This window comes from Ischnura elegans, chromosome 11 (assembly GCF_921293095.1).
Source record: "Ischnura elegans chromosome 11, ioIscEleg1.1, whole genome shotgun sequence".
Lineage (NCBI taxonomy): Eukaryota > Metazoa > Arthropoda > Insecta > Odonata > Coenagrionidae > Ischnura > Ischnura elegans.
Genome location: NC_060256.1, coordinates 75,555,925 through 75,582,169, shown reverse-complemented (window position 1 = coordinate 75,582,169; position 26,245 = coordinate 75,555,925). Strand labels below are relative to the sequence as shown.

Below are 26,245 nucleotides of genomic sequence, written 5' to 3'. Positions count from 1 at the left end.
CAGAATGGCCACTGGCCTGTTTCATTCCATTTGAACTTACAAAATAAGGGAGCCGAATTTTTACCATATCGCAGAGGAAAAAGTTATTAAAAGCATAAACTATAATATTGTTATTATTTAATTAAAGCTGCGATGATGGCCAAAGTAAACATTATTAAGGCCTTAAAATAACTTGAATGGTCTATTATGTTAATTTAAAGATTAAAAACTGAGAATATGAAACCAGATGCAACTCAGCATTTAAGAAATTATGCATTCTTAATTCCTTTCATGCATGAATAAGCTAAGAGAGGGAAATTTTACAAAACTTCGAGTTCATTGACTCGTTTATTGTCAACTATGCAAAGAGTATAGCCCTTCCTCGCGACCAAAAGCCATTCTTAAATCGAAAGGTTAGCTGCAGAAGATTGTCCTCAATGCTACAAACGTAGTCTATATCCTTTCATAAGGAGCGGTGAAAGTCTTTTGAACTATTATCCTCGAACTAAGTAATCATTCCCCTCAACGTTTTTGAGCCTACAACCTGATAGAGATGACTCGATCGAAAACGAGGGAGAACAGAAGAAGATCGGGATACGAAAAGGCTTGCGCATACCGCGGGCTACAAAACAATCGAGGATTGCAAAAAAAGGCCATCGTGACGTTAGAAATGCGAATAGAGAGAGAGAAAAAAATGTTTGGGGCCAGGATAGCAGCCTTGGGGGACTCCATCGAAGAAAGCAAAGGAGGGAGGGTAGGTTGGGTGGGTGGGGTAATAGGGGGGAAGGCAAACTTTTTTTTAAGGGGAAGAACATTTCTCCGGTGACGACGTGCCATTACGAGCATGTACGTTGGTACCGCATACACGCAGTGTACAGTACTATCCCCTCCTTCTTTTCACGTATGTAACTGCGGCTGGGCCCCAAGGGTACGCGACCTGCCTGCAGAGCCACAAACTCGGCAGGGAAGAGGGAGAAAGCTTGGGTTACCGGGAAGCACAAAGCGGTCCCGGGACGACACATTTTTTTGTGTCAAAGGTTCGGTTTGGGTGGGGTAGAAGGAAAAACGTGAACGACTGGGGAGTTAACGTTCCTTTTCTGCCGTTTCCGATACGCAAAAATATGAAAAAAATCGAATGCCAACTCGCTTTCGGTCTCTCATTCTTGTGAAACATTCCTTTGTTACCGAGCGCTACAAAGATGGACGCCTCCGATGACTTCTGCAAATATTGGATGGCAGGAATTCCGATTGAAAGGGACAAAAATATGACGATTGGCCGGCGGTTTTTTCCACTTCGCTGACATTCTGAGGCATAGAAATGTCAGAGAAAGAAAAGAAAGTTGACATATTCACTCCTATGGGCAAATTTTCTTTAAGAATACTATCAATTGGGGGGTAAACGCAGCTAACTGTATTGAAACGTAGAAATTTTGCGCCAATATTTTGTCATCCAAGGTAATGAGATGATTTGCACGCGTTAGAGTTTTTCAATCTTAGCCCCATAAAAATTTATCCCTGCTTCAACTTTTTCATGCATAAAGTCTGCTTCAGACCAGTAAGTTCCTTTATAAAATAAGCGCATCACAGAGTAACTATTGGCGACAATAAATAGAAAGTTAATGGCAAAAAAAAATATAACTATATTCAATTCTGAGAAAGAAACACCAATAATAAAAAAGCAACAACGAAAAGAGTCCACGAAATAGGAATAAAAAAAGGATCCCAGGTAAAAAAGCTAATTATATCAATTAATGAAGGTGGTTTCACTTCTCTGCGTACCATCTATAATTAAAACTTACAAATCCTTTGATGGACACGTGACGAGAGAAATAGCGTGGCTGGAGGGTGGAGGTTTAAAAGGGGTAAAAACAAATCAAAATGAAGAATTTGCCTTAAATCGGGCCAGGTTTGGCATTAAAATGACGGATGGAGGGAGGAAAGGAAAAGGAATAAGGAGACATTTCCTCGTAATCCGGAACCTATAATAATGGGAAGATCCAGGGATCACTGCTCGAGGGATGAGGGTAAAGGAGTAGGAGGGGGTACCCTGGAAGTTATTAAGGAGCAAAAGGGGAAAGGAATTGGAAGGAGACGCCAGGAAAAGAAAGTTGAAGGTTTTTTTTGAGATATTGGTACGGGGTGGTGGGGTTTGCATGGATTTTTCCCGTGGAAAGGGATTTAAGGGGAAATTGCAGGGAAGAAAAAGAAGACGGGGATGGGTTACAGGCACCAGACAGGGCACCCAGGGGGACGGGTCAGGATATATTGATATGAAGGGGAAGGGTGAGGGTAGAAGGAGTAGAAAAAAACAGAAGTTCTCGGGTACATCACCGGTGATAAAAAAAATTAAATCGCCCCAAGAAATTTAAATCGACGTTCATCAAGCTTACCGTGAACGTCGGATGAGAAGGTTATACCATCCACACCCTCTTCTCCGCCACCACCTGAAAAATACCCCCTTCCTTCCCCCCCTTATAAACCATTTGGCCTCCCACACCCCAAGGATCACTCTCCCTGGCTCTCATTAAAAGGCTTTCGTAGTCGAGGGTATGGGAGGTACGGAGGGGAGGGACAGGGTTCCAAAGTAGGATGTAAAAAGGAGGATGGGACCCTGAGGGTGGCTGGATACGCTAAGGCTAACGGAGTTGGGGAAGGTGGCGAGGGAGGTCTTGCCCGAAACGTCCGTGCATGTGACGCTTAGTAAAATATGAATGACCCTTTTTTATTTAGCGATGTCCGCAAGTCTGAGCGTGCCAACGGGCGCGGACTCTAGTGTCCACAAGCAGGAAACGGTCCCGTTAATAATATCGGGAGAGAAAACTGCATTTATATAAATTTGAAGATACGAAAAGGAAGTGAATTGACCAAAACCTTCGATATAGTAATGCATAAAAATAACTATTTTCGAAGATTATTATTAACCACGACAGTCACCCCAAGGAGATCTAATCTCAATGACGTTGAAAGTAATAGCTTTCATCTATGAATGGCTTTGAATTCTTTTGTACTTCATTAAATATCAACATAATTTTTTTCCGGATATTGCTACGGATGCATAGCAAATAGCATACTAAAGGAAAAATCGCGTTGTCTAAATATTATCACTGGAATTCATTCCAAAATAGCAAAGATTTCTACCACTGACAATTTGCAAAATCAACTACTTTACATTGATAGAAGTTCCCTTCAAATCTTCAAAATGTTGTATTTATCCCTTGGAATAGAAAATTCTTTTTTTATCTTCCACGAAATTAATTTATTATCGAAGGTGATTTCGAAACTTATGTGATTATCATGATTATACGGTATTACATAAAACCATTTCATTTTCATAAAGCGACGTAATGTTTGATGCCATGGCTGGTAGCAAATTGAGAGGGTGAAACGTGAACATTGAATTTTCTTTCCTGGTGTACTGGCTCCGCAAAATTGAGCCGCAGACGCTATGCAGCATAATACAAATTTACTCCTCAAAGGTATCAAAAAGTAATTCATTGAAGAAAACGTTGTCCGGGATGAATTCAGCCGCGGTCACTTGGTGCACTATTTCACCTTCCCCCACGACATGAGGTCTTAATACCACCAAACCCCTTCACTTGCCCCCCATCCCAGTGCAAAATAAAGAGAGAAAAAAATACGACAGCTCTCCTCCCATACCCTTTGTCTGCCTCATCATTCACACCGATGGCGTCCGAAGGGTGAGATAGATGCATTCTTAACTTCCACCTCCGGGCGGTTCCATCTTGCGAAAACGGATCGAAAATGACGTCATCCGCGGGGTTGATTTCTTGAGGGGAGAGGGTAACACTTGTTCCCTTAGGAGTGGGGAGAAGTTTAGGAGCAAGGATATCGCGGAGGTCATGGATACTTTTCCAATACAGCTGGACGAAAAGAACAGAATAGCGATCCTATATACAGCAAATTTGTAAAATTCGTAAATTAATTTTTACAGTATTTCTCAGAATTTCTAATAAAAAATGGACTTTTTTTGTATGTAGGTTTTCACAGCTTCTTTTATCAATGTTGGTGGTGGCTTTCGGGAAATGCTGCGTAGGTAACGTTATCTATTATCATCATGCCCATTCTCTTGAAAGCGATCCCAGTAGGAGGAGTGAAACGTCGAGCAGATAGTGCTATCTATGCAGCATTTCCCGAAAGCAACCACCAACATTAAAAACTGTACTTTTCCGATAACTATAATATGAATATTTATTTCCCTTCAAAGACCGATAAAAGTACCCATGTTACAAAGACATTCTCTCCCAGTATCTGAGTGTAAGTGACTGATATTTCTGAAGCGCAAGAAAAATCTACAAAGGACATGAATGCATCAGCTAAGCTATTATTAAAAGGAACTCAAACATCCTATATCCGAGGCGCTTTTCATATTTTACATCACTCTGAGTTCAAAAAAAACTAATTTTCTATTCCAAGAAGGTTTTGACGTCAGTAAAACGTTCTATCGCCTAGAACCTTAATAATTAAGCCTTTCCAAGGAAGGAATATTAAAAAAATACTCAGTATAGGCGCCATAATTGTAGTCACTGCAGTGGAAAACGTGGAGACCGTAGTTCATTTATAAATTTTGCTTTCCCATCGCCAGGGGGGGTCACATGTTTACTTGGGTCATGCACTTGAGAACGCAGGCTGGCATGCTAATGGGGGTCATAGGCTAAATCCTTTCCCGGTACGTATGTGAGGCGGGCAATGTTCAGTGACCATTAGCAGCAGGGTGGGCAACGTACGGGAAAGTATTAGTAAGGCATATTTTTTTAAGGAATCAAAATATTCCTCCACAAAAAAGCATGACCCAAATACAAAAAAATATGAAGGGGTTACTAGAATTCCTGATGCACGTTTTAACACAAGCCAACTGTTAATAAGTGACGGAAGAAGTTATGATTAATTACAGGATCTCAAGACTGAACCTAAAATTCAAACAAAATGTTCAGCATACCTTTTCTATATTTGTCGCAACATAGATTAAATAAAACTCACAAAGAATAAACCCATACACAAAACAACACGAACAAAATTCATAGGTTTTATAGAACCTTGTTATCCCGAAGATAGGAGAAATGGTAAACAAATAGCCAAATGGTATTTGATCTGTTCGAGGTAATAAATATTCAATCCCCAGAAGTTATGAACAAAAGGCAAGAATAAATAGGAGTAGAACTTGTTTACTACTTACCGGAAGTTGGAGAACCACTTGACGAGTTGTGCAGTGTTGTTCTTGTTGAACTTGATGTCTGGGAAGTACATTTTCAGCACCGCAGAACTGGGATACCGTACCCAGAAGAACATCAGCTTTGCTTTCCTCAAATGCATCGGCGTCAATGTTGAGGAGTGGGCTTCAGTTAAGGCAAAACGGGGAACACTTTGTAAAAATAACGCTAAATATTCAGGCAACAATAAATGCATATATAGAGAACATGATATGAGATAGTGACTCCCTGGTGTCATCACAGCAATGAGACAAATAATGGATAGAGGAGATTGTTTGTACAAATCTCATTTGGAATGTATTCACTTAAGAATATACTAATTGTAAGTATACAGCAAAGAAAAGGAAAATAAGAACTTCAAGTATGCCAAGAAACATGCACAGACAAGAAAGATTGCAGTCGTTGACAAACACAATGTTCTTGCAGACGAGTTCAAGGATATTGAATAGAGGTTAGCTGTCAAAGAAGAAATATCTCTACACAATGGCTACATCTAGTCGCTGATGAATGAAAATACCCAACTGTTTTTATGTATCCTAAAAATGAAAAAAAAGTTGCCAACATTCTCCTTTTGCGAGAATTAAAAATTTTACGCGTGAATTGTCCAACCCACGTCGAGGATATTTGACGTTAAGAAGTTGTAAATGTATTCGATGTGTCCGAGCAAATATTTCCCATGTGAAATTAGACTCAAATTCTCAATTATGACAGTAAATAAGATGAACCTCGAGTGATGAATGCTATTTTAAGTGCCATTCTGTGGTATCGTCACCTGCCGACCTTTGTTACGCAGTATCAACCCCGTTTGACCCCAGGAGATGACTTACAAATGCGTAGGAAAGAGCAGAATATACGCTCATTGCAGACGATCCTTGAGGTCGAGACGGGAAAACATAGAGGGAGAAAAGACTTGTTGGGGAGTGGGAAATTTTCCCTACGTAGTCCGACTCCCCCAACAATCCTATGGGACATTATATATCGTGGCCATCACTTGGCAGCCATCCTTCGGTTGCGAGGAAACAGAAACTGACACCCTATCTCTCCCCCAATCCACACCTTTATCTTCCCTCGTACGACTACCTACTGGATTTTCCTACCAAAACACCCTCTATTCCTTCTGATACCTTTTTATAAATACCTTCTCGTCTCGGGGCGAGAGTAGTAAGGATTCATCAAAAAAATCCTTTTTCCCTTCCACGAAAAATACCAGACAACGAATGGGGAGAGAAAAAATATAAAGAAACCAGTAAGATTACCGCAAACTGGGAGGATGTCGCAGACAAATTCTGCACGCTTAAACAAAAAATAGATTAATATCTCCGAGAGAGCGACAGAGGAAAAGGTGGTTCTGGTAGAATTGGATGGGATTAGACATTCAGTGGAACTATTCCGGATGCCAAGGGGTGCTTCCCTAGGGGAGAAATTGGTAAGGGCTGTCCCCACAAGGGATTCGGTAGACACCTCAGCGATCCCTTTTTACCCCTTCCCGACCTCCCCCCCCCCCATGGATTTTTGATAGGGCTTCAATTTAGAAGTCCCAGAGGTTGCGGCTTGCAGGAGGAAAGGAAATGGAATGTGATGAGAGGTTAGCCACGAAGGATACCACACGGAAAAAGGGAAACTCAGAAGATTGAGTAAGATTGTGCTGTGTCCTCACAGTGAGAAGGGAAGAAGCGAAGAATAATTTCATACAAAGTATAGATTGCAATTTTATCATCTAGATATTAAAAATTGATAATTAAAAAAGAGATCGATTAGAAAAGCAAATCTATTTCCGATTAAAACGGCAATCAATGAATGTAAATGCGAGCATTTATTGAAATCGCTCTACAATTATCTGACAAGACTTAGAAGTATTACTTACGTTCGTTTTACCTTAAGTAAGATATTTCCTAAGTTATTTTATCTACCCATAATTTTCACGCCATCATTATGAAAAGACGGATAAGATTTCATTCTTAAGAAAGATGTACCACTGTCCAATACAGTGTGTAGTGATGAGAATGCATTTCTACGATCATTCAAATTTGAAATTATTACGCGTATGATTTTATCGTATGCCTCCACTTAGGTCTTAATATTTATAATCGAATACTGCTTGCAGATTTTATCTTTTACGATTTGAAAATTAATTATGTATTACTTTGGTTTTCGAACCATGATATTTCATGACGCGACTCAGCGCTATTTATTCCCGCCTCCTCCGTCACAATGACTTCCATCTTCCTTCAACCTCCTCCGTTATACCCGCCAGGCAAATATATATCACCGCCCGTTCCTTCAGCTGGTCGAATCCACTTAGGAGAGACCAAAGCAAACAAACACCTAGTCCTCAGAGGAAGCCACATGAGTGACTTAGCTTCCGTGATCGGTTGAAAAGGTGGCCAAGAGGGAGAAGGAAGGCTAGGGTGAGGAGATGGTATTCGAGAGGTCACATGATATAAAACCTTAAGCGGATGGGAGGAGGTGGATTCAATGCCCCGAGTTGCAAGAGTCCAATGCAGGAGGGCCAGACAGCAAAATACATGGAGGACGTACAAATTGGATCAGTGTTGGTAATTTGGCAGGGAAAACATGTGATGCGGTAAATTATCAATCCTTATCATTCGCGGGATAAATTTCTTGAAGAAAAGCCATTTTCCTTACGTATCTACCCTTCCAAAAAATGGCACAAATTTGGCACATTTACATCAATCTCTCCTTTAACATTGAAGCTCTAATTTCTCTAAAATTAAGCTGTAATTTCTCTAAATGTCAGATAAACTCATTTATTGCAACGATTTTAATAATTAATTTGAATGAATGTCACTATGCACAGAGAAAAACTTAACGAAGCCCTAGAAGCGAATTCTGCAGTGATAATAGCTTAGAAAAAATATCAATTTGACTGAAAAATCTATACCTACAATTGCTTATTTGACGAGCACAACAGTTGAATCAGGGACGAATATAAAATATTCATTCTTCTATTATTAAGGGTTTTCTTTTTTTACTACTAGTACGAAACATTTTAAAAGAATTTGATATTAATGTTATCATAAATTGATGAAGGAACTGGAAATGGAAAAGAGTTCATAGAAACATAAATTCGATATATATGGCATTAAAAATGAATCAAAAATTATTAGTGACAAAACACAATGACTGTTATTTTTTTTCACCTTGATATCGAACATAGAGATCCAAGTAAAAATCTTTCGAGGCGATGAAGAACCAGCTAAAATTTTGAATAATAGAGTGTCTCACCCCTGCATAGCTCTCACTTGAATGACGCAATGAATGAAGAAGAGGAAATAAGTGAGAATGGCAAAGAGATGGAAGAGGGAGGTATGATGATTTTTCATTCCTCCATCGACCCAACCCCCCCCCCCCCCCGTTTTGGCCCCGTCCTTAAATTAATAATGCGTCAATAAACGAGTCATACGACCCAAAGGATGCAATCAACGTCTCACACCCGTCCAATTTTAATTTTTTCCACCCCCTCCCGCTTCTTCACCATCGACGAAAGGACTCTGCTGTGTGCCTCACGATTCACCCCTCTTAACAATTCCTTTCTCTCTCACTCCCCTACCCGGCAGCAATCTTCAGGATCGACTCACGAATCACCCCCTTCCCCTACGTAACCAGGAGTTCTTCAAAGACTCATCCTTGCCCCCCCCCCTCTTCTTCTATGGTGTCTTCCGAACATATCCAGCTGCCGCCCCTATTTTTTCCAGCCCTAGGGCCCCCTCAAGCCCCCCCTCTCTTGCAGACCCCACTCCAGGGACAAAAAAAACCTCTTCGATTCACTATACGCAGGCCCTCACTCCCATCGTTAGCCCTACGTCCTTGTGTTTTCCCCTTCTCCCCGACGACACCTTTCATTTATGCCACCTATTCCGAATGAAAATAAATATATATACAAAAATCGCGTGGAGAAATATTGCCGACCTTCTCCACGACCATTCTTGTGACTTGATCAACGGCAGGAAATAAAAGTGGCAGAAAAGACGAGTTCGAATAGGAAGACAGAAAAAAAATCGGCGATGCACTCTGCATTCATAGGAGGTGCCAAAAAACTGGAGTGCATTCAGTTGTTTTGAATGCTTGCGTGCACTTAACGCACCGTTATGCTCTCAAAAGGCGTGAAGAAAACGGGACACACTCCGGAGTTTATGGATTCAAACTGAGAAACGTTTTGGACAAAATGATGAGTGGGTATACTATTATGAAGACTGTGACTTGCAATTTTTATTGGTAGATGAGGGCGAGAGAATATTTTCCATATCACTGATTATCAAAATTTTAAAAAATTAATAAATTCTAGATGCGAATCAAAGTCAAAATGAATTGTTCCTAAGTATTTTTAGACACATAAAGGTTTATACAAAAGAATGAGTGATAATACAATGCTTTCTGCTTTTACAACCAGAAGTCGAGTCAATTTCGATCTGATATGTATACTATTCGTTCTACTACACTTGCTTGTCAGTTACATCTAGAAGTGATGTGTTTCATATGATTCAATGTGGTCTTCATAAGCCTACTGTTTTATGTAAGTAAAATTGCACTCATCTATTGATGACGTTCTGTGATGAAATATGCGGAGAATAGCGAGTATTAATGCTGGGTACCAAAATGAATTATTTTTGTTGTTGATGATTCCCGCGTGTTACAATGCCTATTATTGTAGTCTAGGGCCCTAGGATAGTTTTTTCCTCCCATAGCATTATATTTACCGGAGGGAGAGCGTCTTTTTAGCTTTGTCTTCTCGCCAGCGTAACCCCGACAACCCTTATCTCATCATTGCTTCGCCATGACGTGTCCTCCAATGAAGCGAACATCGACAGAGAGCCCGTGATTCGTGCACAGCGGGATTTCAAGAGGGGAGAAGGTTATGGAGTAGGGCAGGGGGTGTGGATTGGTAAATCAGGGTGTGTGGGGGGGGGTATGCCAGGATTGAGACGTCGTCTGTAGAAAAAGGGTACGAAGACCCACCACCCCCGCCTAACCTCAACCAAAACCATCTAACCCCTTCCAAAGTCCCCTGAGGGGGAGAGGCCGCCAAAACCTACCCATCCCACTTCAGACCAACCACCCCTCCCCAGAAAAAAATACAACCCCTTCTCAAAATACTTCCTCTATGCCACACTCCTTTCTTTTGTCATCGGGATGAAAAAATTGTCCCTTTCTCACCCCTACCCCTGTATGCTGTATGCATTTTAAAACGAGGACGAAGCCGACTTTTTATCCCTCCAAGCAAGATCTCTAAAATCCTTCTTCCTCCCCCTCCACCCTCACCGTGAAACGTAGAAATCATTATCGCAAATCATTTATTCCCTTTCCCGATCAAAGTCTATCATTAAATTTTCTGGCTGCCTCGTGGCTCAAATCCTCTCGACGGCGCTGAATAATGATATCTGTATGGCCACCTTGGGCACTCGACGCGCCCCTATAATAGCCAACAGTGCGGTCAAATTAATTTGTTTCGCACTCGTTGAAATATACACAAAGTATCGACCTGTAGGGTAACTTACCCCAATTGGGTGATGAGCGTAAGAGCGTATTATTAGAGTCATATATTAGCAATCACCCCCACTAAAAGGTGGATTTACGCAATCTCAGGAAAATTTAGTAGAAGTAACATGCATAAAAGTGTGCTTAAGATTGTAGAAGTACGTATGGTGAGTAAAAATAAACCTCGCCTTACAAAAAACATTGGTTTAGTATGCATTTGAGGCGGTGGAAGCTCAATTAGCACAAGATTACTTGTACTATATTAGGCCAAAGGAATCTCAGAAATTGTGTTAAATTTATCATTGAGTATCAGTGATGAAATAAACAATAGCAAAACTATGCCCTGATACAAATAATAAGTAATACAGATGAAGATTGAATGTAGATAGCAGCTAGTCAGACATAAGTGGACTCGTACACTTAATCTTTTTCTTAAAAAGTGATGCGATCTCCCTAGCAACTTTTATCCTCCCTTATGCGCCTGTTCAACATCTTTCCTCAAACAAAATCCTAACCCCCCTCATAGCTCTAGCGGTCTCAGTTAATCATATGGGTACATAAGGCTCGCAAAGAGGAGAATACTCATTCTACAACGACCAGTTTCTTCATGAACCCTACCTATTTATCTACATGATTTCATTACATCACACTAAAATTCTCCGAAAGCCCTTCAAAGATGGTGAAAAAAAGATAATGCAAGGATGTAAATGGAAAAGATAGGAGTGCTTACTTATCCCAAGACCCAAAGTGAGAGTGGGAAAGACAAGATTGTCAAAACCAATGTAAACTGACAACAGCTCTTTTATTACGAATGGGAGGGATTGAGCGACGAATATTGGACTGTCAAAGTGTGACGCCCTCGTTTGTTCACGGATAATGCGGCTTTCAGGAAACAAAAGAACCTTCGAAAGGCGCCATATGCCTAAGACATCATCCGATGTGCAAACGAATCAAGAGGTTGTGAAATGCGAATCTTAGGATTAAACTTCGAGAAAATCTTTATTTGAAAAAGGAACATGACCAGAATCCCAAGGTATCATTTACGAGGCTTTGAAAGACGGGTTTAATAAAGAAAATATGATTTTTCAAACCCAAAGTTGAAAGATAGTGTTGCGAAATTATCATTTGGCAAGTCATAGAAATATACGGAGCAATTTCGTCCATCAATTCCATTCGGATTAGTTATCCCTACTATAAAGACGATGCAAACAATTAATCATAATATAAAAGTTAATATTTATTCTGGTGCTCGTGAAAAAAACATGCAAGCACTGTGTATGAACAAAGTATTAGTGAATTATTAAAACATATTAGGAGTATAGAATAAATTGGCTACAGAGACGCTTTACTGAAAACAAGCTCAAGACAGATATGAAATATTAAAAAAATAATCTAGCAAGAACAATGAAAGAAGTGAATGTGAATTTCTAAAGGAAAAATTTGAAATCAACTCAGATGAATGTTTTCTTCTACCAATGCTACAACAATATTAGATAAACTTATTTACCCAGCTAAGATTTAGGAAGTAGTCATGTGTGTGATCATTACAATGTAGAATAGGCGTGACAAGGTAAGCATGAATAAATAAGTATATCTATTAGAGTAAAACATCACTACATAGCAAATTAAGAAACCGAGATGATGAACGGAATGAATATTCCGTGATTGAAAATTCGAGCATCACAATCAAAGCAAAAACGTGCGAGATTATTGCAATAAAAAAATGAAATATCTTTGTCTAGTGAGTAAGCAAAAACTGTTTTATGAATTTATTTGCATGCAAATAGATGGGCAAGAAAAAAAATTGGCAAAATATGTGAGTGTGAGAATTTAGCAGTAAAGGATATAGTAGGCGTAATGCCGTCGTATGGACCATCACCGGAATTGCAGTCGGAGACGCGGTCCACGCTGTCATTACCGGCAGCCGACGCGCCGATGCTGGTGCGGAGGTGCACATAGTCGGGCGAGCCGTGGGCCGCCAACAGCGCCGGGTGCAGCATCGAAGGCGGGTGCGGCGGGATCGGGCTGTCTGCATCTCGCGGCGGCCGCTCCGGAGGACTCGCGGTCGAGTGCAGAGGCCCCGAGCTGCCGGTCGTGCCGCCGACGGGCGCGGAGCTGCTCCCTCCGTAGAAGGGGGAGTAAGGGGAGAACACCTGCGACTCGTGCAGACCAGGGTTGGGGATGGCCACTGACGTCGGCAGGGAGACGGGCAAGATTGGTGGCGGCGGTGGATGGTAAGGCCTCGGCGAGGGCGATTCGCTGATGGGGCCGGACATTCCGCCGGGGACTCCGCCTGACATGGGCCCTCCGACGACGGAAGGCCCAGTGGGGTTGGGTGCGGCCACGCTGACGGGTGGCATGCCGGTTACGGGCATTGTGGTGCCGTTGGGCCCGCCGGAGGCCAACAGACTAGCGTACTTGCTCTCCAGAAGGTTGCTTGGCACACCGCTCGAGCTGACCGTCGTGGGGACCACGCTGGTAGGGGTGCTGCATACCTCACCACCGTTCGTCATTGCTCCTGCAGGTGGCGCCGAACTTCTAGACGGACTTTCTTGCGAAAGAATCCTGCTGACGGTCCTCGGGGTTATCCTCGTGTCCGTGACCTTATGCCTCTTCTTCTTCGGCGTCACCACTAGGCTGAGAGCTTCGTTTTGCTCAGGTGCACCACCTTCCCTGGGTGCTCCTGGAACACCTCCAGTGCTGGTTCCTGTTGGCGTCACCGCACCAGTGCTTCCGGAACCGCCCACGCTCCCTGCGCTTTCTCTACCACCTGCACCACCGCCGGGTGCGGCAGAACTGCCTTCAGGGATGCAGTAAGGGTTTGGCTGGGGTGGTTGGGTCATGCCGCTTAGAGCGTAGAGGGCGGATGCAGAAGTTGTGGTGGGTACAGTGCAGACGGGTGGTTTGGGGGGAGGGAACATTGAAGCCACGCTTGTAGGCGGCCTCAGGTGCTGCATACCCATCGGGTTCATCGCCTCCTGACCGTGCATCGAATTGGTCATTGCCATCGGGTAGGCCGTGCCGTTCACCCTTGGTGCGGCTTCACCCGGGATCTGCGCTCCTTCCGGATGTCTCCGCAGGCCCTCGGGTGCCGCCGGGGGTCGAACCCCGCTCCCCCTGTCGATCACCTTGGTGCGAGGGGATTTACGGTCCAATAGCTGCGAGGCCATCATGAGGTCCTTGTTGAGCTGCTCAGCGGCGGCGGCTTCCGTCGCCGCGGCCGCTGCTGCAGCCGCCGCAGCCGCGTGGTGGTGGTGATGGTGGTGGTGCTTGGCGTTCATGAACCGCCTCTGCTGAACGAATCTCGCTACGACCGAATCGATGAGGATCGCGAGCGATGCGGATATTTCTGATTTGAGGACGTCCGCGAGGCCTTCCAGGTCGGCGCCAGAGATGGGTGCGGCGGCTGCAGTGGCCGTCGCGGCAGCCGCTGCCGCAGCTGCGGCCGCGTTACGGAAGAAGGAAAATCTTTCGGAGAAGTCCGATCCGGGCTGACCGTGCGGCGGCTTCACCCCCATCGCGTGCTGCGGGGGTTGTGGGGGCGGGGGAGGTGGAGGCGGGGGTTGGACGACGGAGGGAGAGGGGTGGTGGTGCGGGAGGGACGGGTGCCCCGGCGCCGACAACTGGTGCGGATGGTGCGGCGGTGGGGGTGGTGGAGGTGGCTGGTGGTGAGGCTGTGCGGGGTGCGGTATTTGCGTGGGAAGGTGGGACATGGTCGGGTGCGGGATTTGACTCGCCTGTGGCTGGGATGCGGCTGCGTGCTGCTGGGCTTGTTGCTGCGCCTGCTGCTGTTGTTGTTGCTGAGCTGCGGCGTGTTGTTGTTGCGCGACCGCTTGTTGTTGCTGCTGTTGGTGCTCGGCGGCTACCGCAGCAGCTGCGGCCGCCGCTGCAGCAGCCGCCGCCTCCTTGGCCATCCGCGCCTCCTGCTCAATCATGAGCTTCTGGCTGACGCCGAGGTACATGGCGGCGTTGGGGGCGGCCGGGTGCCCGTGATGCGACGGCGGCTGCTGGGCTGGCGGGGGAGGGGGTTGGTGCGCGGGGTGATGTGGGTGGTGCGCCAAATGATGTGGTGGTTGCACTTGGTGCTGGAGGGTAGCCTGGTGCTGGGCAGCCGTAAGCGAGGGCACTCCACCATTAAGAGTTGGGTGCTGGTGCTGTTGGAGGGCGTGATGCAGTTTTGCTGAAGGGGGCAGCTTCGAGAGGGGAGACTGCATTACCACTGGGGGTTGGCAAGGAATTTCCTTCGTGGGGGTGTGTGGGACATGGGGTGCAGTGGCCGCAGCCGGTGGTGGAATAGGAGGGATTGGTTTTGTCATCACGGACACTGGTTTCTCGACGGGTGCGGGCCTCGGAGGGACCTCTACCTCGGAGATGTCTTGGTCCACAGTGTTGGATGCGGCTGCCGCCGCCGCAGCCGCTGCGGCCGCCGCGGCTGCAGCCAGCTCTAGCGAGAGATCGCTAGTGTTCTCATCCGGGCAGTCAGATTCCATCTCCATCCTGTTGCACAACTGCACGTATTTTTGTTGCATCTCGGCGAGTTGTTCTTGCATTGTCCTCAATTGGGTTTTGAGCGCGTCTTTTTCCACCCTCTTTTGACGCACCTGTGGGGGTTCCTCCTCCTCATCTGGACCCTGATCGTCGTCGTTGGCGGCGCCGGCGTTTGCCTGAGCCATCAGCTGCTCCTCATCCTCTTCCAAATCCTCCTCATCCAATTCCTCCTCCATTCCTTCCATCATTTCCTCCTCCTCGTCTTCGTCATCGTCGCTTCTCAACAGGAGGCCGGAGGCGTGGGAGGCGTTGGTGGTGGAATACCTGACGGCTCCGCTCGAGTCGTGCTGCTGTGGGTGGTAAAGTTTCCTTTTCTTGCACCCGTTGACCTGCTGCGCCCCCGTGACTGAGGTGGGCAGCAGTGAAGGGCTTGAACGCATTGACGACACAATGTTTTCGACACGTGCGCGTTTTAATTCCAACGTTTCCTTTTGCTCCTTTGGTTGCGTCGGTCCACCGCCGGGAAGGCTGGCGCCACCCGCGGGGTTCTGCTGCCCCACGGCAACGCCCCCCGGCACACCTACGCCCCCGCCGTCGCCTTCCTTGGGTGACTGGGGGCCGGGCGAGGGGGCGGACGAGTTGGACTCAGAACTTGTCCCCGCCCCGTTCATTGCATTCATACCTTCCTCCATTTCTTCCTCTTCGTCCTCCTCCTCACCGTTTTCCCTCTGCCTCTTGCTAGACTCGCGATTCATCTTTTCCAACGCGGCCTCTTCGTCATTCGAATCGTCCTCGACACCTAGACCACCGTTCACCGTCACTTGTTCCCTCTTGATCAGCCCTTCGGGCAACACGTCACTTCCGTCGGCGCTGAGGCCGTTCTTACCACTGACAACACCACCACCCACGACACCGTTTTTGAGTTCGTTGTTATTGTTGTTATTATTGTTGTGTAGGGCACTATTGTTGTTGGGGGAATTGGTCAAAAAGTCTCTCTCCGCCGCTTGGGCACTGCGGAGCTCGGCCTCGAGAGCCAAAAGTTCCTTCTTACGCCCCTGAAGAATGTCCCGGAGCATATGAGCGTTGTCCACCAACGTACCGGGGGCGGAGTGGGGTTGCGGGGGATGCATCATGTGGGGGATGACCGCGGCACCGCCTTGGGTGCCGGTCGGGGGCGGGCTGCCTCCCTCCTCCATGCCCCGCCTGATCACACTGGTCGCGTTGAGGCCCTCGAAGGCCTTGTCCGTCGCCGAAGCGGCCACCGCCGCCGAGACACTACCGGCAGGGGGTGGCGAGGAAGCCGCCGAGTCCGTGCGAGACACTAGGGCAGTACCGCCCGCTGAAGCCGCAACGCCGGCCGGTCCGTCGCCCGCGATCGCTACAGCCGCTGCCGCGTCGGCAGCCTTCGCTTGCCTGCCCAAAAGCTCGTTGAGCATCTTAGCGGGGGAGGCGTAGGCGGGGCCCCCAAAAAGGCCTCCGAATTGTTGGTGGTGCGCCTGCTGACCACCACCGAAGATGGCACCGTACAGACCACCGCCGGCACCACCTCCAGCTCCGCCCGCAGCTAAGAAACTCGGCCTCGAACTGAAATTCGGAATGGACGAGTAAGAATTCCTCGGCTCTCCTGCGTCCACACGCTGCCTCGTCCTCTTCGCTTTCTTCACTAGTTTATCTCCATACAACCCGAAACACTCGGCATCCTCCTCCGATGACATCATAAGAAAGGCCTCTCCTGATTGGACGAAGGTTTTTTCGGAGGGCCCCCCTCCACGCGGCGCAGAGTCCTCCCGTCTTCCCCTTCCCCTGGCTTCCTTCGAGACTCACGCAGCCGTGAATGGTGGGAGCGGGGGGGATGAGGAGTGGGGGGGATGGGGGGATCACGTGGCCGCTGAGAGCCGCCGTCGAGAGAAGAAGGGGCGAGCGGCCAGGGGTGGCAGCTCGTAGCGCGCTAGGGGAGAAGACGGAGCAGGAGGGCTGTCTCCTCGCTCGCATTCACGTCGGGCCCTGGCTGCGGGGCGTGTGTGCCGCACGCGGCTCGGTAGGTGCTGCTTCACCTACTCCTCTGCCTCCTTCCTCCAACCTAAATAGGGGAGAAAAAAATTGATTGCAATCATTACCTCGAAGGTTCACATATTATTTTTCTCTATAGTTTAAATAACCTACACTTTGACAATTGTCTAATTGATTGAGGCGTAACTTGGTGAAAGCGATTCATTATTAAAATTAAAAAGAAGAACTTTTTGCTTTCACATTAATATTTAGGAAATGTGTGAATAAATATTAATGTGAAAGCACAAAGTTCTTCTTTTTAATTTTAACAATTGTCTAATTGTCAAAGTGGAAGTGAGAGCAGCAAGGCGTTGTGAATAATGTCAAAAACCAGTTCCAGATTTTAGCATTATTCAGAAAGCCTTGCTGCATTTCTTTTCTAGAGCAATTCATGTTTCTAACTCGCTATTTTAAATTCTATCGTTATATTAGTGGCTGAAATTTTCTATAGGAATTTAAAAAATATACCATCACAAGTACAGTACTTCTAAATTAACCCAGAGATTCATTCATAAAGGAATATTGATTCAGACTTTCCATCTTAGAAATAAATACATTAAATGGTTAAACATTTTCAAATACCATGGTATTTTTTTTTCAAAAACTGAAATTATAACTTTCATCAATGATGTGATTAGGTTATTGATTGTTTTTTTAATTTATTTAGTTTACCATATTCATAGAAGTTATAAGAAAAACTGAAATTATTTTTATGAAAAAGTTTGCAATTATGTTTTAGGAGCTGCGTCTCGTATTTCATGTAGATACAATGAAGTACAACAGGAGGCTATTCACAATAATGAATCCAAGAAGAAAAACTATTATGAAACATTTAAATTACTCTTTCCTGACCAATTTCACTCTTTATTTGGGGCATTTAGTGATAAAAATACGATATAACTGTTCTTTTTTCACAATTTTTTTTATTTTGTAGTCTTCCTAGCAAATAATGCTTTAAGCGAAGAAATTGAAAATCTCGTAATTCTTTTACTATACAATTTAAATGTTTCAGCACACTTTTTCCTCGGCTCAGTAGAACCTTGATCATCCAAAAGAGCTTTCATGTTACTGCTACATGTGTAAGCTGTGGAAAAACAATTGAAATAGAAGGAAAATCATACAAATCGAAAATATATTTTATTTTTGTACTGAATTTCAAGTAAAAATTGAGCTTTTACATTTTCTGTGCGACTTTACAAACTTTTCATTAAGTCATGCCAATTAGAACTAAAACGGTAATTTCAGTAGAAATCATATTTCATTCTTAGTATTAAAAGGCAGAATAGGTGAGCCTAATATATGGCACTTCAGGCAATATAGCATGATGAGAGCGTTTAAATAATGAACTTGAAAAAATTGGCTTTCACCTAATTTCACTCATTTTTTTCAAACTTTGGTCGTATGCTCTTATCCGTAACGAACGCACTCGACCCTGAATATTTATGCAAAAAATACACTGATATTAAAATTGCTTCTGAAAAAGGCTTCCCGATGCGGTTGAAAAAATTAACTGTTATCATTTTTATCCGGATATTATGAATGAAAAGCACTCAAATTAACATCACATCGAGTTTCGCAGGAGAATTCTTAGAAAAATCCACAAAATCCGTTGGAAAACGAAAAACTCGGGGGGTAAAAAAAATTTAGGCTACCGGGTACGTGACGCAACAGATCGCTTGGATACGATATTCCCGATCAGTAAGGAATAAAAAAATTTTCCCTTTCAACCCCGAGAAGAGACGAAAAATCACCAAGAACCGTTCGGAAAAGCAACAGGAACTGTACCAGATACGATTATCTGAGGGTCGTCAGGGGAACAGTGGAAGGGGGTGGAAGAGGAAGGGGAGGGGGTGGAGTGGGGGAGCTTAGCACCTGTCCCGTGGGGCAGTGGGGTGAGGCACCCACAATTCAGCAGCGGAGAGGGAAGAAACTCCTGCCTGAATATATGTGGGCTTTTACCCCTCCCTTGAGGGTAGCTCAGCGCAATCCGCACACCTAAGGTTTATACGGAGGAAAGAGGGAGACCGCTCCACTAAGCTACCTTGAAGGAGACTCTTCCCCTCCGAGACTTCTGTCTCCAAGTTACCCACACCATTAATCCATCTGAACTTCTTTATACCCCCTACTCCTCTGATGCATCTCTTCGGGCCCCTTGCTTTTGTAGTGCGGGCCCCCCTAACGGCTGCACAGCAGGGCCTTCCTGAGCAGTCTCTACGCGTCAGGGGCCCTTGCAATGCTGCGAGTATAGGTGGTATGACTCCCGCCTTCAGAACCCCCTCAAACGCCAAATAAGTCCCCTACTCCGAGCCTGAAAGTTTTCTTTCAGCATTTCCCTCTTCCCTGACTGCATACAATGATGCTTGTAGATCAAATCCAAATCTCTCGCATTTCTCCTGGTTTCATATCGTATTTCACCTCAGTTTCGCTAATTCGCGTGCCAATGAGTCCCAATACTTGTCCGCAGGACTGTGGAGACGTGAGAAAAGAAATCATAGATTTGCGTTCATGCTAGCGGGTATCGAATTGGTTGGGTGACATGAGATGAAAGTACTTGTATTTTCAAGAGATACTAAAAATATATGAACAGAGTGCTAATAAATAAATTTCTATAAATATCACAAGGAATAAAATAATTCATTACAAGCAAGCCGCGAAGAACTTTTTTGCCTTTCACGGGTATCAGAAGAATGGCCAGTGGTTAGGAAATAAAGGCCCCCGCTCAAAACTATCAGTTATTTGACCGTCCACAATTCATTATTCTCCTCCAAACAAAAGCGAACAAAAGTGTGATATTACAAGCTAAACTGTGTTAGAAAATTTATAGTAAATAAATATTTTTTCATGGTATAAGTATGAAAAATTTCGATTAGTTTGGACTGAAGTTGAAAATTGCTTTTCAGATATGTTTAAATTCAGCGTTGATGTTAGAAATTTATTATTGCTGACATCAATGGTGAAGTTAAAAACGTTGATGAAATTTTAACACACCCCCAGCTTCATTTTGTAATTAGAATTTACTTTGAACAATGGGCAAATGGGCAGCAATGCATAGGGTACGATTCTAGTAAATGCCGTCAAAGTAAAGCAAATGGTAAAGCTAGACCGATTCATAATTCATTGATCATGCTCCAGAATAATCAATTGGAATAACAACAGGAGTTACCTGGGTTGCCATTATTTCCGAGATGAACAATAGGCTACGATTGGAGGATAATTATTTTTAATTGGCTCTGTTCAGTCCCTTTTAAGAGGTTGATAATGTCACTGAAAATTTACGCAATCCTCACACTAGTGGGAATACCCCCTTGAGGATGATATTAGGCATCAAAATCGCAAATACAGCGGGTCACGAAGTGACACAAGCAAAATTGATGGCGGCACGTCAATCTCAAAACTATTTGGGACAGCCTATTGCCTCCCACGAAACAGAAATGATTTACTTACTATGGTAAATTAATATACACCCATGCCGCAGATTAAATGGGCACATTGATAAGTCTGATGAAAACGTCTGCGAATATGAATAATGTGCATTTCCCATTCAGAAAAATAACCATACTGTTTTCATTTGGGACACCTCACTGCCTTGGAAAATGATGTGATTACAAACAATACGCGCGAATGATTTAATGCTAATTGAATTCACTAATTGCGAAAATGGAATACAAAATCTTCAAAAATTTTCATAGGCAGGTTTTCAATCGCATTGTATGACTCGGCCTAGGCCAAAAACTGTTCTCATGGATAACATTACCGTTGAATTCTCCACGGCATCGCGAGATATCATGGGAAAATACGCACTTCGCTGATGTTACTTAACTGGTTTCGCTTGACTCCGAAGCGCTCAAAAATAAGGACAACCTGACACCCTAAAAAAAAATTCTCGCGCGGCGACCTACCGAAAATTTCAAACTAGCGTGCAAGAGATGATTCCATACACGTGTATGAGCATTCTGCTCGTCGTCTAACGGTTTATCTTTCTAGGTTCCCGAAGAGTTGACTTTCCTCTTGGGCACCCGCGCGAAAAAACCTCGATGTGGGATGAGCGAAATTACGTTTGGTTAAAAAAATATAAAAACAAATGAGGCATGCGGGGCGTCCTAATTGGGCTTGATCTGAATTCGAGCTTCGCTAAGGTTGCAAAAACACACGCGACCCGGAGGAGAGGCAATGAAGGTGACAAGAAGCGTGTGAGGTGTGAGTATTATTACGAAGGAGGTTCGTGTGTGAGGAGATATCAGGGTATAGTCCGTGACTCGCTTGGAAGGAAAGGTTGAAAACCTTTCGACATATCCCCACCCCGATATCGCGGTCATTTAAAAAAAGGAAAACTCAACACGTCCCACAGTATCAGCTTTGAAGCGTCGTCACAGATTGCAATATCCCTCACTACCTTCACAACCTCCTTTAGCTTAATTAGCAAAATATAAATGCAGTGAGTTAGCTAAAAAAACGGTGGGGTATTACGAAAAATGTCAATTATTAGCATGGCGAACATGATAAACGAAATAATGTATAATTGAATGCAGATATGATCTTTCTTTCGTTTTATATTGAGTACTTCCTTGAGATCCTTTTCGGAGCCATACTATTGTGGGCCTTTCATTTATAAGAGCGAAATTCAATGACTAATCTTACGCAGTTCCATAAATGTATGCATACTGACTTGAGCTTATCGACATAGACGGTGCTGGCAACATATAGAGATATACGGATCCAAAAAATCTCATGGAGTATGATTTTTCGCAAGAGAAATGATCGTGCTTATCTCTACCACTACGCACTGCTACACGCTGGCACCTCAATTATTTTTTCCCAAAATAACTGGCTATAAAGCTAAGAAAAAACACCTATCAAGCAGAAAATAGACAATTTAGCCTAAAATTTCTTTCAATAGCAATCCTGTGACAGCGTTGAGGAGTAATACGTCATTAATAATGACACAAAGCATTTAAGACAATCCAACATTCTAGAAGGTAAAACTACACCCGGCTGTTCACGAGAACATTATTCCTCGCGTTCACGAAACCGCGGATGGGGGATGAGGTTTTCGCATTCGTTTTATCGCCGAAGCCGAGGCTGCCACGGAGCCCGCATCGAGAGCATTGAGGTGACGGCAAGAATGGGGATAGATCGGGGTTAAGAGGTGGGGAAGGGGAGGGGGTAGAAGAGCCTGGAGCGTGCGTTGTGGGGTGAGGGGAAAGGATGTGGGACCATCAGGGTTAGAAAGAAGGGACGGGCAAACATCTTGAAGGGCTTCGGAGATCGGTGAGGGCAAAAAATATTTAGGTCTGCAACGGAGGGAACTCCTCGTGTTCTGTCCTTACAGGGTTCCCCCTTGGGAATTTAAATGGCTGCAGGAGCTCGAGAAACAGCTTACGGAAGCCAATTTTTAACCACACGCGCTCTCGGCTATGTAAGTGCGACCGAAATATAAGTGTTTCCAGAAGAAAATCGAGCCTCTCGGAATACGACGGGAATAAATACGTTACGGCTGCGATCTTTCAATTGGAACGAAAAAAATAAGCGTAGGAGTAGGAAGCTGGGTATTTAACATAACCTTGGAGACTCAATTGCCCCATCAATTCGAGGTTATCAATTTGAATTGTTATTATTGACATAAATGTAAAATTTTCAATATTTCATAAGTTTTGCTGCAAATAAGCTCCCTTTCTTGAGAATTTACATTGATAATAAGGATCCTATGATTATTTTCGTCGAAAAAGTAATTCAAGTTCATTCGTCACTTAAATGGAATCCAAAATTTGCTGATAAAATCTAAAGCCAGCGTTGCGGACATGAATTTCTTCGATAAATATAGAGACAAATCAGACAACGGTATAGAACGCTTTGATGGGCAACGCAAGATTTAACTAAAACACTCGCACAACTCAAAGACACACAGAATTTTACAAACTTTTATGCACGTTAAAGATGTGAAAACTGTTTTTCTTCGTTATAGTTGACATTAAAATCCACATCCATGAGTAATACCAACTAACGAACTACTTAAAAACATGTATTCACGTAAGGAAATGTAAGCAAAATCCCTCAATTTCTATCTGTTCTATTTGTTTGTGATAGAGAGACGATTTAATACAATGCCGTTTTTGTACGCACTGGTCATTCTTATTCTCGGAGCATTACACTTCAACAGAACTCCGTCATGATACAGAAATCAATACGTTAAGTGAGTGCCACTCATATGAGTACGGTACAAACGTAGAAAATAGCCATACAAGGTACAGTCGGTTCGCAATCCTGGCCGTAACGAATTCCTTTTTTGCTTTCTGACCAACTTGATATTCACATTATTCCGATCATTCATTTATCAGCCATTTCTTCGGCACAAGAGCGTTCTTCGCTTGCACTATACAACTCCATTCACCCTATCATCCTATCAGGCAGTCGCCTCATTGGGGTAGTAATTCAAAATGGCAGAGCGAGGAAAAAAAGCTACATACTGAAAAGCTACTAAAAAGAAAACTACATAATGTAGAAAATGAGAAGTTCCATCGCAGAGCTTTGCAGGGATTAAAAAAAAAGGTTGCGCATCCTATCTTTCATTCTCTCTCGTAACAGAATCCCCTCTGTTTGCATCGAAAATTGATTGAAAAGTTCCAATTAGCAGAGATCTCTCCCCCACACATACCGGAACGGGTCTGCCCCGGGAATCGAACCGGACACACGAAGCAAAAAAGTAAATGAAATCGGGAAAAAAGAGGGGGAATTTTCAGAATAGAGAAAGAGATTGATAAAATAGCGAACAACTCGGGCCGAGAACTTTATGCGAGAAAAAATATAAATACATCTGGGTACGTATATGTTAGGGATGAGTCGATTCCAGAGGTCGATTCTCGATTCCACCGATTCTCGACCACGGAATCGGAATCGAGAACCGATCACCTATAGTCGATTACGATTCCATCGTTCCCATGAGGATAAATACTTTGAAAATGGACCATAAGCTTGGGGCATAAAGGCCGCCACACACCTGATCCATTGTACACTATTGTGAACATTATAAAAATTAACAATTTATTGAAATAGTTAAAGTCTTTATTATTTCATTAAAAATGAGAGTATATTAATACGACAATACTAATTCGCTATTTTTAATAAATATACTTTTTGGGCAACGTAATTGTATTCGTTAATATATTCGTAATTGTACTCGTTAATATAATTTGTTGTCCGCAATTTGTGCACTAAGGGTGAATGTATCATGAAGTTATCACCATGGCTATTCCCAGTGCACTTAAGTAAAAAAATATTGCATTCAAATCCAAAATTTTAATGACAGCAATGTTTCTGACAAATCAATACCCCATAGATAGTATGAATAAGAATCTATGGAATCGGGAATCGATTTGAAAGAATTGTAATTAGAATCGAAAAAAAATGTGCATATGCATTCTCCCGAGTAGAAGTTACGCCCACTGAAAAGTATAGGGAACTATTTCTCCTCCCATATTCGCCGCCCGCGCACACCCTTCTGGGGGGAGCAGCCTAGATACTTCGGGTGCGGGGTGCGGCAGGTTGGAGGAAAGAGGGAGGTGGTTTAGAGCGGGCGCCGCGCATGCGAAGGAGCCGAAGAAGGCGGGATCTCATACAACAGCCGCGCTGGCGATCCCGTGGAGTTTTCTGAAGGAGTTGCTTCGTAGGTGCAGCCACCGCGGTGGGCCTCTGGGAAGGCGGTAGGGGGAAGGCGAGGAGGAAGAAAGGCGTGCCAGATAGGGAGGAGTGGAAGAGGCGTGGCGGAGCGCGGAAGGCGTGGTGGTTTGCCCTGAGAGTGGAGGTGCTCTTTCGTAGACGCATGGGAGGGATGGAAAGTCCAGCGGAGTACCTTTTATCCAAGCCGGATTATAGAAAAAAATAAGCAATTAATTTTAATTCGCACTTTACGAAAAATTATCCTAATAGTTATCAGCTAGTTATTGAAAAAAATAACTTGTACTCGTCACTATAAGTCATTCTTATGCAGAAGTAAGCGATGTCCCTTCCCTCATAGTCGGATTATATTAAAAAAATTAGCAATAAAGTTAAACTCTGCATTTTACGAAAAATTATTTTAAATAGTTTTTGGGTAGTTAATGAAAACATTAACCCGCACTCGACGCCACGTATCATTTTTCTGCAGAAGTAAGAGATGTCCCTTTCCTCAATGCTGGATTATATAAAAATATAAAAAATAATCAATAAATTTAAATTCAGCACGTAACGAAAAATGGTCTTAACACTATTGAGACAGGTAATGAGAAAAATTAACTCATACTCGTCAAATTCGGCCCTTCTATTTGTCTCGCTGTTATGAACACTATTTCTATGCTCATATCAAACTCGAAATTATCATCCTAATATATGTATTCTACTCCAGAAGAAAGGATCACCAGTCGCTCACACCTCAGACCCTTCCTGCTGTTTGATGCCCTTTATCTTTTCAACGGACTCCAACGCTTCCAACCCCCACCCCTCTTCTTACGCTCCACGCTTCCTTGGCAGGACACACTCGAGTTGTCCTCCCCCACACCAACGCCTTTCTTGGCTCGTGCCGTCGCTGGGGGGAGAGGTGGGGTGGGTAGGGCTCGCGCCGTAATACCGTTCCGAGCCATCTCACAAGACGGTTATACAACCACGACCTCGCTCGGCTGACTCTGCACTCTCCCCCCATCAACACACAATGATTTCATCTACTCCACCTCCTTGAAGGAGTCTCAGCGGCGGTTGGGAATATTCCCCCAACCTCTTCTTCTTCCTCGCCCCCCCGCAGGCAAACGGTCGTGCTGGCGAGTCTTCCAGGCGTCGCGCGGATACGAACGTAACCATCCCTTCCCCAAGAAAGCGTTCGTGACTGTATACTGCATCGACCAACTGACACCACCCCCTCGAGAGTGTGCTACTCTAATATTTTGAATTGGACGTTTTATAGTCGGTGATAACGAGGCGAAGGAATTGCTTCCTACTCCTCTCTTGTTTTCCTTTACGGCTTCACATCTTGCGTTCCC

The 26,245-nt window shown here is 44.2% G+C and overlaps 1 protein-coding gene across 3 annotated transcripts in view; it reads right to left on the bottom strand.

The window, feature by feature from the left end:
• Positions 1-26,245, bottom strand: part of LOC124167864 (homeobox protein prospero) — a 116,817-nt gene that overhangs the window by 46,687 nt on the left and 43,885 nt on the right. For all 3 annotated transcript variants that reach the window (XM_046545915.1, XM_046545916.1, XM_046545917.1), the window contains exons 2-3: positions 12,551-17,271; positions 5,174-5,328 (exon numbers count right to left, since the gene is read on the bottom strand). In XM_046545915.1, the coding sequence (XP_046401871.1) occupies positions 5,174-5,328; positions 12,551-16,909 (4,514 nt within the window). In that variant the 5' untranslated portion in view covers positions 16,910-17,271. The remainder of the gene's footprint in view (positions 1-5,173; positions 5,329-12,550; positions 17,272-26,245) is intronic.